An 18464-nucleotide genomic window follows, 5' to 3' on the forward strand; every position below is an offset into this window, starting at 1 on the left:
CTCTTTACTGCTAGCCACTTTCCTAAGTGAAAATTTAGCTGCAGTGAAATGTTTTGCTACAGCTTAAGACTGTAAAAAGTTTTATTATGGCAATCACCAAGTGTTCCCACTTTTTCCAAGTTTTGTATATTATAACATGCTTAATGCTACAATGACAGATTTCATCAGTTGTTGAAAAGTTTTCCAAATTAGGGTCATGAGTGTCCCTATGCAGTGCCACTTTTGTGACTGTCCTTTAAGATGGTGCCTTGGTGTATATGCACTGTGCATTCCCTATTACAGGCACACCTAAATGCTATTTGTGCTTCCACTTACATGCACAGACTTTCCAACTGCACATTCAGTTTAAGATGATGAAGGTTTTGGATCTCGGTAGGGGTCTGGCTGTTAGCCAGGGTTAATCCACCACAATTCAAAAGACTAAAAAGCAGGTACCAAGTCTACTAGCTGTCTCTAATGACTTTGAACCAATAGGTTTGATTTGCATGTAGTATAACACTATCTGAATTGTACTGTATGAAAATAAATAGTTTCTCTGCTATTTTAATGCACTGCTACTGAAGGTCATAAGGAATACAGAATGCAGATACAACATTTTTTAATCACCAACTTCAATAGAAGACACTGGAATTAAATTTGATATGGGAGGTCACATTTTGTTGATAAGGATTTTGTCTTCTATTTTGAACACAAACCATAACCAGTCAGCACACATGATTTCTTTGGGCAGCATAGTGCAACTCAAATCAGTTTAAAGCTTTAGTTCAATTTACTTGTATTATTACTTAATCTCTTGTTTCTCCACTTCAACCTCAAAAAATGCACATTACTAATGAATGTTAAAAAACAATTATCTTGGGATTTTCTTTAAAGGTTCCTAAAATGTAAATCAGTGTAAGAGTTGAAATAAGCATGGATATTGAATTCACATGTGTCTGCAATGATAATCTAGTTTCACTACAGCATAACTCAACCCTTATGCACTGGGCCAACCACAGAATGCATTCTGTAAGTTGAAGATCAATTGTGTCTCTGAGCAATAGAAATGCTGTTGCACCTCAAGGTAAGATTTCCTACTAACCATCCTTACAGAAGAATGCACCTTTTTTCCTGATACACTCAGAAGTCCACTGGAATCAACAGTTTCCTCCTCTTGAAAATATTTAGTGTGATCAAGTCGCATTTTAAAACTTCGCTGATAATACAGTGAGCATCAAGTCTCACTGCCAGCAAGACCTTTTATGACATTGATTTAAACACTTTGTGGTATCTCAACACTTTCTGAAAGAATGGACGAAATTACTGATGAACACAATAATCCATGATTGTTTCATCACTGCCACAGAAAGACAACTTTTTTTTTTTTTGTTTTCTTTCTTTCAGCTGATTTCAAGTTAGCTGTAATTTATACCTAACTTGCACTACAATCCATGACCATGAGTAGAGGCCCATACTTCCTTTCCAAATACATTCCAATACACATTGTCAAAATTGTGTAAGACCCTGTCTTCTATGTAAGCCAATAAAGGCTTCACAACCAAAGTCAACAGGTTAACAAGAATAGGTCAAGGAAAAGTAATAGCAGAGGAATTTAGGAACAAATTTTGGCTTTCCAGCTGACAAAATATAAACTGCATGTCCTACCAGAGATTATTATAAACTAGACAGTGTGCCAGTTATATATCACCATGAAGGCAGGCTGCTGAATTAAAAACAAAACTGAAATCCTTACCAACTATCACATTGGAGAAAGCATACCATAAAGAAACTGAACACCTTTGGTTTACACAGACCTAAAGACAGTTCCTTAGGAATTTTACTTGCTTTTCTTTCCTAAATTTTTCCTTATCCTAAACACCTTAATATCCCTCAGTAATACCAGCAACAGAATTGTCATCAGTAATTTTCAAGTGCTGAAAATATTATTTTAAACATATAGTTCCAAAAGAAACTAGCAGTATCATTTACAAATGGTTGCAAAAGCCTCTTCTGATCAAGTAAAGCATTTAAAGCAATAATTTATGTTATTTTAATAGAGACTGTAAAAATGATACCGCTTTTCAAGAGAAACAGAATGGCCAGGTTCCTCTTACCACTCTCTTAACTAAGTACTCTATCCATTTAGCTACACTAATTTTGTTGCTTGCTTATTCTCTCTGGTCTCCTGAATCTTGGCCCTTTTTCCAATACAGTTGTTTAAGTACAACAAAGATCACTTTTGCCTAACACAGCTTACAGCCTGATGGGTTAGCAGAGTTGTCTAGAAAGCTTTAAAACCACTTAGGAGGCTAAAGGAGTAGTTTTCCACTTCATGTATGAACTTCCTGATCAGGGTGTTTGATAAAAATGAGTGACATGCCCCTGTAAATAGATCATTTTAGAAAAACTGAGAAACCTACTATAGTACACTGTGCTGAAATCAGTGTACCCTTTCTGTTAAGTACACCATGATTGCACTCAGCTAGTGTAGTCTTTCACAGCTTCTGTGCCTTTCCCCCTTCAATTCCCATCTGCAGCACTACAGGCAAAAGCCAACAGGATGTTTCCACAATGTACAGGCACCTAGGTAAACAGCAGTTCTTAAAGCTCTAAAATGCTTTGCAGAACTACACACTATTTGCTCTTCAGATAATTATTTTTATTTTTTTTTTTTAAAATTTAGGCACTTCCTTATTGCTGTTCCAGATGCTGATGTAAATGCTCCCGATTTCATCTACAAAAAAAACCCCAAAACATTTTTTGCCACTTTATCCCAGCTGAATAAATGGTACTCCATGAAAAGTAAAGTAATAATTGAGATCTCAGTCCTACCCCAGTCAGGATTGCATCAAATAACTAGCCTAGTCCATATGGGCGTGCTTGTGTCAGCACATTAGACATTTATTGAAGTACAACACTATCAGTGTTTATGAGTGTTACTTGTTGCCAAGACAGACTGTATGTAAGCTTTGCATGTAGGGTAAAAAAGTAAGTTACTTAATCCAATGGCTGATATTTTATACCATCAGTCACTGTGTTAATAAGTAACCAGACAATTTAACTACTCAAGCCTGCTACTATTAAGTGCAAGGTGCACATCTGAAGTTAAGACTCACTTCCTTAAACTATTTTAACAGCACTCAAAGACCTGGAATTTGCTGATCAGAGTTCTCATTAATCATTTTAGTGATTACAGAGAGCAAATATAAGCCAACCCACCAAAAATTATTAACATATGTTGGGGTTGCTGAGACATTTCTTTAGTCCATCAACAAATGTTGTTTAACTCTCAGATCAGACAACAGATATCCAGAGTGCCTAAGTCCATCACTTATCTCTTGGATTGTTTGAGACAAGCACTATACATCCTGAATGCCATATATATGGAGGAGAAAAAACATTACATAAACAACTAACTAATACAATCCAAAAAACACTGCAGAGGTTAAATGTCAACTAGATATCAGATTAAGTATAAAAATCTGTGTTTAGTGATCATATAATTACAGAAAACTGCTTAAATGTATCCTACAAAGTAAACCATATAGTTCGCATACTCTAACTATTCCCAGAGTATATTATTTTCAGTCTGGATTTGCAAGACAGTGGTGTAACTGCTTCTGCAGCAATTGTCCTACTAATAAAACTATTTGGGGAATGATTAAAAAAAAATGCTTAAATAATCACACACCCCAAAATAGCTATAGCAGAAATATAAGCCTAAGTCTATGATCCTACATTCTGAGCAACTGAAAGCATGCATGTGTCCAGTTTCATGGTCAGCCATATTCTGTTGATAGTTTGTTTCTCTCATACATAAGCCAACAAAAACCAGAACTTTGTCATAAGCAGCATAAGATGAAATTACAAAAAAGGGTATTTAATACATCATAAAACAATAGCTAAAATAATACTGAAAACAAAACAACAAAATCCAAGCATGACTATTGAAAGGAAACTAGTACGTGATGATAAATTTCCTGTAGAGTAAACTTTGTTCTTACTATCAACAGAACACTTGAAATTTTTGTTACTTCTCTGCTTACCTTGCAAAAATACCCTTGCCTTCAGCACCATCTGGTATACTAAAGCCACAATGCTTCAGTAATTAACTCTTTAAGTAACTTGATCTTCACTACTCACTTAATCATCTGAGACATAGCACCTTCAATAATTAAGTGCAGAACTATTGCCATTAAATCTCGTATCATCTTGAAAGATCTTTTAAAACCTGAGTCTTACTGCACTTACACTGCCTAAACAAAGAAACCCCACACTCCTTTCCACACCTTTTTTATTCCACCCAACCAAGAAAATGCATTTTTCAGCTTACTGTAGCCAGCACTGAGTTATGTTTTGTTAAAAAAATCACAATCAGTTGAGAGAAGTATTTAAGACCAATTATTAAATGACTGAGGTTAGTCTTGAGGCCAGTTCCTCTGCCACAAAAGTTTTACAACTTCACAATTACTCTCCCATAAAAATACTGCAACACGTGGATTGAAAAAGACAAATTCACAAAGAAAGAACATACAGAGTCTCTGGAATTTATTCTGCTGTAAAGCAATTAACAGCCAGTAGGTACAGTCTCTGAAACCAAGGTAGCTAAAAAGATTTTAATTTTGAACTTTTTGCATTAAGTTAACTGAAAGCATTCATCAACAAGCAGATTTGTAGTTAAATAGCAACAACCATAAGGTGAGGGTCTGCATGCATGGAAACTGCACCTCACTATAAACAACATCTTTCAAAAAGAGATTCAAGAAATTATCATAGCAAGTCAAGAATACACAATTTCAAAGAGAAATATCAGAGCAGGTTTCCAAGTTGGCTATTGCCTTGATGTCAAAATTGCTTTTATGCAATTCAATTATTTTTACGACTGTTTTTGAAACACAAAGGAGTGTTTTGGTTGCATTACAGCATATAACTAATGATAGCACTGCTTGAGAATGATTATAAGTAACAAAATAAATTACTGAACTCATTTGGCATTTAATAAAATTCTACAAATAGGAAAATGTACTGTGGGGGATTACTAAGTGATTTGCAGAGACAGATATGAAAATAGCCAACTAATTCTATTAACAAAATCCAGTCCCTCCAAATTTTTAAGATACAGCTTATGGAAGGGGGAATTTCACCTTCCAGATGTTCGTAACTGGATGATTTTTTTTTTGCGTGTGTCTATATAGTTTAGTTATTTCATGAGGATTTCTTTAAGAAAATGCATCAGTTGCAAGAGATGGTTAGTCTTGTTTTGTCAATCTCAGAACTGGCCATCCAATTTGAAAACACAATCTTCTACATTTGAAAATGGAGACCAGTTTAAGAATGTGTCTCCTTAAAAAGTCAACAAACTAAAGTGCACTTCTATTGTAAAAACACAGAAAGTTTTTGAAAGACTCAAAAAAGATGAACTACAAATGTGATTTGGCAGAGGTTTTTTCGACATTTCTCACAGCACTGACACGGAGTGTGAAAGTTCTTACCTTGAAGGAACTGAGGTAGGAACAATTAGTAACATGCCAGAGAAAACATTTTATGATCTAATAGTGTAACACAGTATAGATACCATTGCCACTTTTATCTTCTCCCCTTTGATGTTAAGAATGGTTTATAGATGAAATATATATTTACAAAAGTGCAAAGAAGGCTGTGAAATTACACTATAAATTAGCATATTCCCTCTGAGGCCCCCTAACTGTCTACATATCTAAACCCTAAAATAATTTCTAAATGAGAATTAGGAGATGCATACAATTCTACTGGTACTCTTTACCTTTAGTTGCATGTTATTACCTATATTCATAAGACACAATACTACTTAAACAAGTCTGACATGCACTGCAGTCTTTTTTAAAAGGAACATTTAAATGGAACAGCTTTTGTAACTGAAGCATGTGCAAAGACTTTCATGCAACACTCATGACAGAGATGATCACATACACTGGTGCCAAAGGTCTTGTTTTAGCTCTCTGAAAAGCTGAAGAAGAGTTCTATAGCTGACTCCTCATTAGCCTTTGGCTGCAACTCCACTGAATTCTCCAGATAGGAAAAAAGTATTACTTCATGCAGAACTGTATTTTTGCTGTGATTGATTATTTTCATCAAGCCAAACTAGATGTGAAATAGGGCACTACTTCTCACTGCGTAATCCTCTCTTAGTAAGAAATTAATCAATACTAACATTATAATGTTGTTATAAACACCAATTCCATCAAGGTAGACTATTCCGAGAGCTCATTAAGAACAAACTGATACCTCTGAAAGGTGTGTGAAGGTGGTACTATGCAAGTAGTTCCTAATGGTATCTGATCACCATCTCTTCCCTGGCTAGAAGGATAACGTCTCACATTAGTTATTCCGACTCAAACAGAACACACGATATAGAAAGAGTCTGTCGCCACCACCATTTCTGCATCTAAATATGGGAAAACTGAAAAAAAACTCACGTTATTTTAAACTTCTGCTTTACAACATAGATCATACAGAGTATGATCTTAAGTTCTTATGTAGTCCCAGTGACAGAAATAGGAGGAGGAAAGACTGCTGTGCTTTTTGTTTCTTTTGTCAGATGACATCATTCCTCTTTTTCTACAGCAGACCTGAGTAGATGTGAAGATGTTATTTGAAATTTCACATTAGAATTTGCTTTTCCAGTTCCAAAAAACAAAAAAAAACGAGTTTGAAAACCACTAGTCTAGTAACTCTTAAGGTGTTTTAAACAATATTTTAAAAGGAAAATAAAGGTAGCTTTTTGCAGAATTAAAGTCACTTTCAAACGTATGGCTATACAAACTTTTGTCTACTTATGTAACTGGTTGCAGGAGTTTAACAAACATTAGGGTTAATTTTGGTCAAATTTTCAGTGACAAAGAAAATTCTAGAGACAGTGTAATCAAATATTTTCTCTACATGTGACAGGTAAACAGTTGGGCACATGGAGGCTGCTACATGCACTTCAAGCTGTGTGACATAAATAAAAAATAATTGAGCCTGATATTATCTGCCAGCTACAGAAATAACAAGAAAAATTCCAGTGTTTGGATCTTTATTTAACTTTAAATCACATTAGTATGCAATGTAGCAATATTGGTTTGATTCAAGTTCTAAAATATTTGGTCAATTGGGAATAAAACCACAAGTAGTTAAACAACAAAGACTTCCTTTGTTAAAGTCAAGCCAATGCTACTGTGCATTCACTGGCCCTTCATTTCCTCACCAAGTAATTCTCCAGTGTTATCGGAAACCTGTGGAAGTTGTTTGCAGCTGTAGCCATTTCCTATTTCACTTCACTCAGTTTCCAAATCAGGCACAAAGATACTGTTTTAAAGGTTACAAACAGTGTAAAATTATAAAATCATCTAAGGTAGATTATTTGCCCATGAGCTATTAACATTTAATAACTTCACAAAGCTCTCTAATGATGACTAGAGGCTAACAAATAGAGCAAGAGCCACAGACTCAATGCTTTAAAAATTTAAATCCTGCTGTTCGATAGAACAAACTTTTTCTATTAAAATACCATTCTTGTTTGGGATGGCATGTATAAAAATGTCTTTAAATAAGCATGTAATTTGAAAGTTTATGTTAACTTTGTAATGCATGTTTCAAGGTGCTGCGTATTTATGAAACAAAAACTTCTACAACATTAAATTGCTGTAGGATCAATTTAGTGTAAGTCCTTCCAAAAGCTTGAGATAGTAAAAAAGACATAGGAAAAAAAAAATTAGAGCAAAAGTTATGTCAAATAATATTAAACCCTAGACAAACACTTATATACAGATTCAGTCACATTAGGAAATTCGAGAGTTGAGACTGCTATATCATCTTAATTTGGCTGTCTTGCATGCGTGCATTAAGATGCACAGTCGGGCCTTATTGGAAGCACAGGATACAGTGTGTTCTGAAATGGGTAATTACTCAATTCCAGCTTCCTATGTAAGAAAAGCCTTATCTAAATGGCTTAACTCCTACACCACAAGATTACTAATTTCCTGAAAGGAATGTCCATGGTATTCTCATGAGAATACTCAAGTGCTTCATAAATATGAATGAATATATCTTCACAACACTCCTGAGCAATAAGGTCATGCAATTATTCCTATTTTATAGCTGCAAAACTGAAGTATGGGGAAATTAACACTCAAAATTAATTTTGTCATTCTCCTGTCTACGTTATGAAACAAAGTCTAGTTTTTGGAGGCACGCACCATTTTCATATCAAGTTGCATTAAAGGCATAGAAAACTTTACTTTTTCTGTCATTATTTCTGCAAATATTACTCAAATCTGCTCCATAATTATATGGACCAATGTCACATAACTCCCTGCCTCACTGGCTATTATTGTTTTAAATTTCTGAAGGCAAGGCTTCTGTATAAAGTGTTATTTGATACCCAAACCTGATTCTTTCCCCAGGCTAAACCTAGTTGGTACAACAAATCTAACAGAAATCCTGGGGGAGTGGAAGTAAGCATACCAATTTGGCAAAAAGATCAGAAATTACTTCTGGCCTGAATACATGGGCAAGGTAATTTAAAAGTAGAAGAGTTTTCCCTCACCCTATACTGATACCTGGGGTTAGGATTTCACAGAATCACAGAACATTTCAGCCACTTGCTCAATATACTAAGGAGAACTGAACTCCTTTTGCTACGCAAACACAGGTTTTGTTGTTCTAAAGCTTATACTGTCACTTACAAGGAAGTAGTATAAGCTTCTTTCAGACACCTTAACTCAGCAATCCTAGAGATGTTAATTATACAAAGCCTGTATCATCGAAAGCAGCCATATTTTTAAGTCATGGCACAGCAAAACTACTCCATCCATATTGAAACAAATACAGGGACTGGAGGAATTCAGTGAGCTCCTTTTGTTTAGAGTTCAGTCTAATGGTTCTAGTTCTACAGAAATTATGCTCTCCTTTGCTCTTATATTTCTGCGTTTTACATTACTTCTTTGAGCCATTATTTTTGGTCAGTTAAAGCTGAATACCTTTCTTCTAATTTCAGATAAAATTTGCAATGTCACAACTTAAAGAATAAAAATAGAAGAAAAATTTAAAAAGGAAGCAACAGTAGAATTATGTTCTAGCAGACTACAATGTCACTCTGGGGAACTCTAGATATATATTTTATATTGGGGAGCAAGTTTGCATGCTACACTTACAATTCTTACTGGAGGCAACAAAAAGCCTGTATTTAACACATGTCCCACTCTCCAGTCTCACACAGAAATCACATATTTTGACTGAAAGCTCTTTGTAAAATGAATACAGTAGTGCTTTAATTGGCTCTAGCAGATCCACTACTGAATAGTTAATCCAATAGAGATTAAAAATCATCAAAATTCGTAAAGAACTCACAAATGTACGCTTATATACAATGGTATTATCAACTGCTAATAACAGATGCCGTACTAGGTACCTGTTCCGCTTTCTCTAGGAATTACTGCAATCCCACTATTAACTGTCATGCTTCCAACATTCCTTCTCAAAAGCAATAGAGCAAATTAAATTCCTATAATACGAAAGAATAAAACACAGAAAAAAATATAAATTTGTCCACTCGATCTGATTATGTAAAAAATAAAAATATGCAGTAATTTAATTTAAATACAATATTAAATTGTATTTTGCAGATAAAACCTTACAGTTTACATCAGTGAGATGTAAAACTTCTCAGTCCTGAAACTATATTGTAAGTGAATCACTGACTTTTAAGTGAAACAGCTCATGACTTGTTCCCCAATATCTATTTTTGTTCATCTCATTGCTTTTTCAGACAAAACGCATCCAAATGCATTCAATGAAATATGAAAACTGGCTACTATGAAACTTAATTATCAAAATATTTTAAGTCTTTGATTTTGTTACAAGGTAATTACAAAATGTAAAAAGAAAAAAAACCACAACAATTCACAAGCAAATAAACCACATCCACAATACACAGTGAAAAATTACTGAACTACTTTCTATTATACATACTAAAAAATATAATTGTACATTTTAAGCTTAAAGCACAAAAGCCAGGACTTGTTTACTTTTATATAATCCTTTGCTTTACATGAGTTTGGTTAAAAGTGCAATTTTTTTCCAATCATCAGTGCACTAGCTCTAGGGTTAAGTGTTAGGATTAACCACAGAGTCCCAAGGACATCTTCTGAATACCTGTCAAATTCTGCCAACTGAAACTGCTTTCATCTAAACATATTAAAATGCCCTGGAATTCTACCGTTTTTTGTCAATTACTTCTGTATTTAATTACAAGCTATTTTGCAAGAAGTTAACCAGATATTAAGGATTTACTATAATTTATATATTTGAGCACAGTTGTGCTCAGGATGAGCGTGAAAGGTGTGAAATTAGTCTTTGCTCTAATTTTTTCCTGCAAATAATATTCTGATTACTATTATTATTCCACCTTGCCAGCTCACATATACAGCAGCTTTTTTCCAATACAGGAAGATTTCAAAACTAAAGAACATTAGATTTTGTTTTAATAAAAGGCCAAGTTACAAAATGTCCTGTGATATCCTGTGTTACATATCCTACTCCAAAAAGTGAAGCAGCATTTCTGCATGCAAAGAAAAACTTAGCAATGTTTATTTAAGTTATTTTATAATTACTTAAAATAAGAAATATGTTTTCAAGTGCCAATGAAGAGTCACTCTGAAGGGGATACTCACAAACTGATCACTGTAAGAAGCATACATATACTACTTTAGCTAGTAGCATTTTTGAGAAACAGATCAGTCAAGCAATAGTTCATGAAAAGGAATTCTGTGTTTCTGTGAAAGATGAACTATATACTACACAGATCCATGTCAGTTTCACAACCTAAAAATTCAGGATTATTGCACAGAGACACAGACATCTTAGTGTGGAGCCTATACAACTCTAGAAATGAATTATTATTATTGCATTACAGAGAACAGAAGACAGTGTTTTACTTGACATAGATTACAAAGAGGTGATTGCTATTTATAATCTGTATTACTATTATGTGTGGGAGTTCTACCCATGGACCGCAATACCATAGTGTTAAATTATATAAAGAGACAGAAAAAGATGGATCCTTGACCTGGAGAGGAGACAATAACATAGTATCAGCTGAAACATATTTTTAGCACTCACAGCATATTTCAGGAATCTCAACACTAGCCTTTCCTTGACTCAAGCTGAATGCCATTACTGTCCTCAATTTGCCTTTGGGGCTGGCTGCACTGTCTCCCAAAGTAATATCACCCTTACTTTGTCACTTTCAATGTTATAATGGGATACAGTTAAAGACTTGATTCATATTCCAGCCTTATCTCCCCTTTGGCTGGAAGAGAAATCTGGGGCCCTCTGACGGTTTCTCTTACTTTAACAAACCCCTTACAGATAAAGCCTCACAAGGTCCAACAAGGCTAGCATACCTGCATAAGCAACAAGACAAGATTTGATCTCACTAATTCTGGTCAAATGTACCTTTCAGCTAAGATCTATTTTAATTAATTTAAGGAGATAAAGTGCACTGTATTATAACAACAACAATAACTATTGTCTTTTAAAGTGATTTTTCAATTCCTTAATATATGAACTCTAGTGAAAGCACTTTAACCCCAAATAAAATCTATTCAGGTTAAACGTACTTATTTTTCAGTAACTGTTGTGAAGGCATGCTTACAATACAGAAGGGAGATAGGAGTAGGAAAGGACCAGAAGAAAGAGGAAGGCAAAATAAGCTACCGAATAAATAAGGAAATAACAACCAAAAACAGCTGACCAATAACACAGGAAAGAATAAATAAATGCAGGTAGACATTATGTTCATTTGCAATTTGAGCACTACAGTCTTTCAGTTCTTTTCACCCAACTCACAGGCAATTTTACTCACATTTTGTATCAATATCACTGATTCAGACTACAATAAATATCTAAGCAGCAGGCAACAATACTTTTCAAAAATAGAAAGGACAAGGAAGAGATGAGTGGAAATATCTTCCTTTTGCATCATGTGTAAGGAGGGAAAGACAAAAAAATATGAAGAACACACCAACACAGTTTCTGCATTCACTCTAGAAGACTTTGGGGTTGACTTTTTCTTGGTTTACTTCTTTGGCGACTTTGTTATAAAACTAACACTTCTATAAATATAGAATTTAGATATAGGCTATAACTACGCTGAAGATCTTCTGTTGCTATAGCTATTTCATATGTCCCTCTTGGCAATGTCTTCACAAGCAGATGCAACACGTGCTGATAAAGAAGCTACTGTCAGAAACAACCCAAACAACATACCTGGGTTTGCACTCAGAGCTTTGCTGAGACAGCAATTACAGCTGAAAGCGCACACAAGATTTTTATGCCCTGAGCTGAAACAACTATGAAACAGAATGAAGGTCACAGTGTCAAACCAGCCTTCAAAACATATTTTTCACCCAATTTTTGCTTTAAATCCCCTGAAATTCTTTCCAGAAATGGGCAAGAGCTAAATGAATAATGCTTCTGTTGCTCCCTTCTACTTACTAGGTTTGTTACAGACTAAAGTCACTCTCTACATCTCTACAGCACCTCTAGCCTAAAAATCTCTGGATTCTGAGAATAAATTTCTGGAGGAGTGATTTAGAAGCATCTCCTGTAATCTGTATTGTGAAACAGTACCTAAATGCAACATTTGAAAAGCTAAGCTGTGCCCAAACTAGCAAAATAGTATTAAACTCTGGGAAAGAGGAAATGGCCTCAAGTTGTACCAGGGGAGGTTCATAATATATATTAGAAGAAACTTCGTCACTGAAAGGGTACATACTGGAATAGGCAGCCCAGGGACGTTGTTGAATCACCCTTCCTGGAGGTGTTTAAAATATATGTGATGCTTAGGGACATGGTTTAAGCACTGGACTTGGTTAATGGTTGGACTCACTGATCTTAAAGGTCTTTTCCAACCAGAATTAATCTGCAATTCTTTAATTAAAACTAAACCCTTCTTTACCATTAGGAAAGATCTGTGGAAAAAACATCCAGTATACACAGACAAACTTTCTCTATGGCCCATTCAAAAGCAAGAGACAGTAGGCAACCTTTACATTGCTTTCAAAAGAGCATGTAGCTTCAGTTAAAATGGATTTTACTTGTTTCTGACTCACACATTTCAGTATTTTTTATTCAGTTACTAGAAGGTCACTTGTTTCTCATATTTGTATTTCCCATTAAAACTTAGGTATGTTTTTCTGAAGTCTTCCAAACAACCATTAAACTCAGACTCTTTTCACTACATAACACCCACACCTGCAAATTATCTTCCAGGTTTTTTATCTCTAACAGCAGCAAGAGCTTCTTACAAAGACAGTCCCTTCTGACTGTGGGACAAGTGAGTTTGCAGTTAATAAATGGCTTTCATTGCTTACTCTGACACTATCAGGAAAAAAACCAACAAACCAAACCAACCACACAAAACTAAAAAACAAATAATGATAAAAAACCCTACGTGTGAAAACTAGAAGACTGTTGTAACAGTTTGGATGAAACTATGCTAATATATTCCAAGAGTATATTTGCAACACTACAAAAGCAGGAGGTATTGATCGCTCTGGAGTATATCAACTCTGAAGGGAATCTTCCCAAAATATGCATGATGTGAATGTCAAGTACTTTGAACCAACTGCTTCACTCTCAAATCCTCTTCCACTCATCTATATTACTTAGTGTTATTGACACAGCCCAAGACACCAGGTTAACTCTAACTGTTGTGAAAGCATAGTTACAACGTTAAGCCAAAGATGTTGATTTTGCCTGGTTTATGTATTTCCGCACATATGCTGAATAATTCATATGTAGAATAAAACACTGTATTGTACTTACCAGTTTGGGGGTTTATTGAAAAGAATCCTTGTGGATTGCCACTTGTAATCTTGTAGTTTAATTTTTCACTTGAGCTAGAATCTGGATCAAATGCATCAATCTGAATGACAGATACATCTTTAGGCGAGTTTTCCATGACCTCTGGGTAATAAACTGGTTCTGTAGTCTGCGGAGCATTATCATTAACATCTCCAACTTCGATGTAGATTTCAATGAAAGATGATAAAGGCACAACGCCTTGGTCTGTTGCATAAACAGTTAACCAGTAATGTGAAGTAGTCTCACGATCCAGGCGCTCTGCAGTCTCAATAGTACCTGTTTAACAGGAAGGAAGATAAATAGAAAATGCTCAATAAATACGCAGAACTGTGTAAAAACAGAGTATGCAACAAGCTTAAATAAAAGAATAAGACAAAATGAACATAAGTTCAAAATAACATTGATTCTACAGGCTACACAGACAAGCATAGAGGCTAACCTGAAGCTACAAAAAATAAAATTACTACAAGTTTTCAGCAACTACGAATTACAGATATTGAAACAGTATATTACTTAATTTCCTTTCCAACAATCTTTGAGATTTATCAGATCAATTAACACTATTTATAAGTGTTATTTTGCCTAAAAGATTACATATAATAAGTAATTCAGTCTTCTGGGACTTGAATGACCTTCTTTATTCATCACTGATTACAGTCAATTATATACAGTATTAAATGATCTGATTTAGATGCCAAATTCTTTGCATTTAGATGCAAAACTGTTTACCATTATTCATATTAATGAGCAGCTACTTAAAGAAGAAGCATTCTTATCTACATGCCCAAATCAATTATTTAACTGAATTTTCTTAATGTGCTTATTTGAGTACACACAGAAATTTCACTGAAAAGTTATTCCTGAAACTAATCTTCGTAGCATTAGGAGCAACCAAAGGTCACAATTGCTCTAGCAATGGAAAGCAATGCTTAGCTCCATTTTACACATAGAAAATGTATTACCATTTAAGGAACCACTACACAATTCACAAACTTCCTAAAAATCTGTCTGCTGAGGCCACAGGAGTTTGTCTGAGCCAGAACTAAATAAGGAATGAGGGACTTAAGTTTTTAGCCACTGTGAAGGAAATACATATCCTACTTTTCTAAGCAGCTTACTCTACAGGTACAGTCATAACATGCACATGTCAAAAGGTGTAATCTACTTCATGGAGGGGAAGGGAACATCAAACAGATTCACAGAGCCAGGGCACAAGAAAATTTTGCCGTTTCCTTTTCCTGATCCAGTCACTCTTCCAGGTTATCTAATTTGACATACTTTCTAAATAGAATTTAAAACTAACCTGGAGCATTTCCAAGTAAGGGACAGAGCAAGAACTGCAACCACTTCTGTGGAAAACTTGAAGGGCTTTGTTATAGCTCTTATTGCTTGCTATACTGAGACACACCAGACCTAACTGGGAGTGGAGCCAAGATGAATCAAACCATCACTATGACAGCCAGTTTTGGACTCTGGATGCAGCCACATAACATGACTATGTGTAATGTGGCCCTTGTCCTGAGCTCATTTACTCCACACAAAATATACATACCATCAGTAAAATAGGACCTTGATAAACTATGCCACTGTGCTTTTACAAGAGTTTCACAGGAAAGTAATTAACTTTAACTGTCATTTCTCTCACAAGCTGCAGACAGTTTTTAAAATGCACTGTATCAGCTGAGCAAAATGAGAAAAATACTGAGGAATTACTCATTTCTGTGTTACTTTCTTTGCTTTGTGGGAAGCTGCATAAAGTGTTTGATTATGATAATTTGAAATTTTAAGGTATCAGTAAGATCACTGCAAAAGGGCTAGAGGGGATAGCATCTAATGCTTACACCTGCAAAATACATATAAAGGATTCCAAACAATATAGCCTTTTCGAACTAACCACCAGATGTCAGTGTGGAAACTGGTTTTATGCAGCGTCAAAGGCTTCAGAACTGGGAGAAAAAGGAGGGGCACTGCAATTTAAAAATACACATGGCATTATATACAGTCTATAAAAGTTTTCCTGAAATCAAATGGGAGACTTTAGAATTTGTATTTATTTATTTGTAAGGGTTCATAATAAAAAACTAAGCTAAGTTGTTACTTTTAAGTATATTGGCATTTTGCATTTCCAGCCCCTTTACCTCAGTATTTAAATTTGTTTGATGGCAGCTTCATTATTTAAAAAACATTAATCCTATGTAGCCACTGAATTTATACCGAGTTTCTGATGGTTAATTTACATAAAAATGGACACTGAAATTCATTTCAGCAAAGCTTTCAGCAGTGCTGTTCTCTTGCTTGATCTCTGCTGAACACAGTGGGCAGGATTATGTCCTGAACTGAGTAACCATTATCATCCTGCTTTCTTAACAGTAGCTACATCAGTAGTAGCAGATTAATTTTAAGATAGCCCGGCCTGATTTTAAAGAAACATAAAAAGAGACTTGTAATGGAGCTCTCCTCCTGCAGTCTGCTCACCTGGCATTTACAAATTCCACCACCTTAGTTATCAAAGACTACCTAAATAATAAAGATGACAAAACCTACTTTGGTTTTCTGGACTATCACTTATTAAGTGTTCATTCTCTTAAGTCACATACTTCACTAGAGAAAAAGGGGGAAAAAAGTACCACACCAAAAAAACCTGGCAACAGTATTTTAAAGAATATGTAAAAAATGATGGTGGTAGTATGGACAGGCATGTAACACAGATGTTTACCTAACAGGATGGCTCAGGTTTTCTGAACGTTTTTTGGTTTTCTACAGTCATTAAGCATTAGTCAAAGTAACACGAAATCTCAATGATAGCAACTTTTTTTTCTTCACATGTTTCTCACCCAACACATCCTAAACTGCTGCAGTTTTTCTGTATGTGCTGGCTATAATTCCAATCTAAAATACACAGCATCTATGAAAACTATTTTATAATCAGTCAGATATGCAGAAATGCCTACATTAATTGTTTAACACTAATCAGAACATAAAGTCCTGAACAGAAATTTCCTAGCGGCATAGAGGGTACTTAAAAAAAGCTTCCATTTATCCCACTGACAGGTTGAAACAGATGGAGTGGACAGGTATGTATGCAAGGTAGAAAACTTGTAAGAGATGAGCATCACACATAAGTGGATTACTTTCACAGTACTAAAAATGAAGACTCAAAATAACATAATTCCAGTATAAAAGCCATGCAAAAGGGGGAAGGATGACAGGGAGAAGAAAATTTCCTTCACCCCTCGAACACTGAGGGGGGTGGAGGAGAGGCCACCACACCCAGTTCTCCTTTACCACTCAAAGCTGCAGGCACAGCAAGGGAAGGAATCACTGGTCTATTATGGTGACTCAGATTACTTCCTGCTCTTTCCACCCAGCAATAAAATGGAACAGATACTGATCTAGTACACATGCCTGGGGGTAGTGGGAAGCTCTGACTACCAAAACCTTAGTTTCTTCTGCTTCTGCATCACCACTTACATCACAAAAAACAATTAACACTAAATGGACACAACTACACTGAGTGTACTTGGGAGTTTTTCCTCTTTTAATGTTACTGTACTTTCACAAAACACCATACTCTTTTCGTTAAATTAGTTGAAATTGCTCCTGCTTCTACAAGTTTCACGCCTGATTTTACTATGAGAACATTAATAGCTTAATTTTTAATTTCTATGCAACAAGAATGAATGCAAATGCATATAGTAGTCTACTATACCTTCTAAAAAACGTAAGGCCAAACAAGAATTTAACTAAGGAGACTCTTTTTTAAAAAACGAAAGATGGTAGTTCACCTACCAAATCACAGGTCTACAATCAGTCCTTCAAGTATCATTGGTTGGAGTGCCAATTTTCTGCTTTTGCAAACAATTATTATAGTGGCCTATTTCACATATTTGGGCAGCATAATACTGTATGCTGTCTAAAACCCAGCACTCAAAAGTTCATAAATTCACTGGCTTCTAGTTCTAGTTGTTCTCAAGACATTAGAAAGAAAAATTATGGGAACTCACAGATCAAAGAGAAGTAATAAAACAACCTAAGTAAGAGTTAATTCGTTTTAATCTTGCAATCTGGTACATCCATTAAGCATCAGCAAGATGTTGATCAGTATCACCAGTTTCCACAGCCTATTTTGGCTTCTAGAAGGTATTTTCACTTTTTTTTTTCTTTAAGTGGTGCAAAGCACATTTAAAGAGTGCAGCATAGGTGCTTCTATTATATCTTCAATGCTCTAAAAGCTCCATCTCTGCTCTAACTCTTCTCCCAGTCACAGAAAAATCTTTAATCAGTGAATTTCCCATCCGTTCTTTACACTGAGGCAATTTTGTAATTTCAACTTTTACAAATCATTTGCTTTTTATGTAGCAAGATAAGTGGAGAAATCTTCCACAGAACACCAATAAAGCATCTTTAGCAAGTATGGTAATCCCAAAGACTTGTAAATATTATTGTTCAAAAATGCCATGAAGAGAAGATTCCAAAAACATTTTTCACTTGGTTGCATAAGCAATCTTGAAGCCTTTCAGGTGGTCAGGATAAAAAGAAATTCATATTCAGTTAGTAACCACCAGAGGGGGAGTACAAAAGAGCTCTGATGAACAGTT

At 35.1% G+C, this 18464-nt stretch overlaps 1 protein-coding gene across 3 annotated transcripts in view; it reads right to left on the minus strand.

The window, feature by feature from the left end:
• The window catches only part of FAT1 (FAT atypical cadherin 1), a 98025-nt gene that overhangs the window by 53053 nt on the left and 26508 nt on the right, over positions 1-18464 (minus strand). For all 3 annotated transcript variants that reach the window (XM_010002472.1, XM_010002471.1, XM_010002470.1), the window contains exon 2: positions 13828-14142. In XM_010002472.1, the coding sequence (XP_010000774.1) occupies positions 13828-14142 (315 nt within the window). The remainder of the gene's footprint in view (positions 1-13827; positions 14143-18464) is intronic.

The sequence above is a fragment of the Chaetura pelagica genome, unplaced genomic scaffold, assembly GCF_000747805.2.
Source record: "Chaetura pelagica isolate M959 unplaced genomic scaffold, ChaPel_1.0 scaffold67, whole genome shotgun sequence".
NCBI lineage: Eukaryota > Metazoa > Chordata > Aves > Apodiformes > Apodidae > Chaetura > Chaetura pelagica.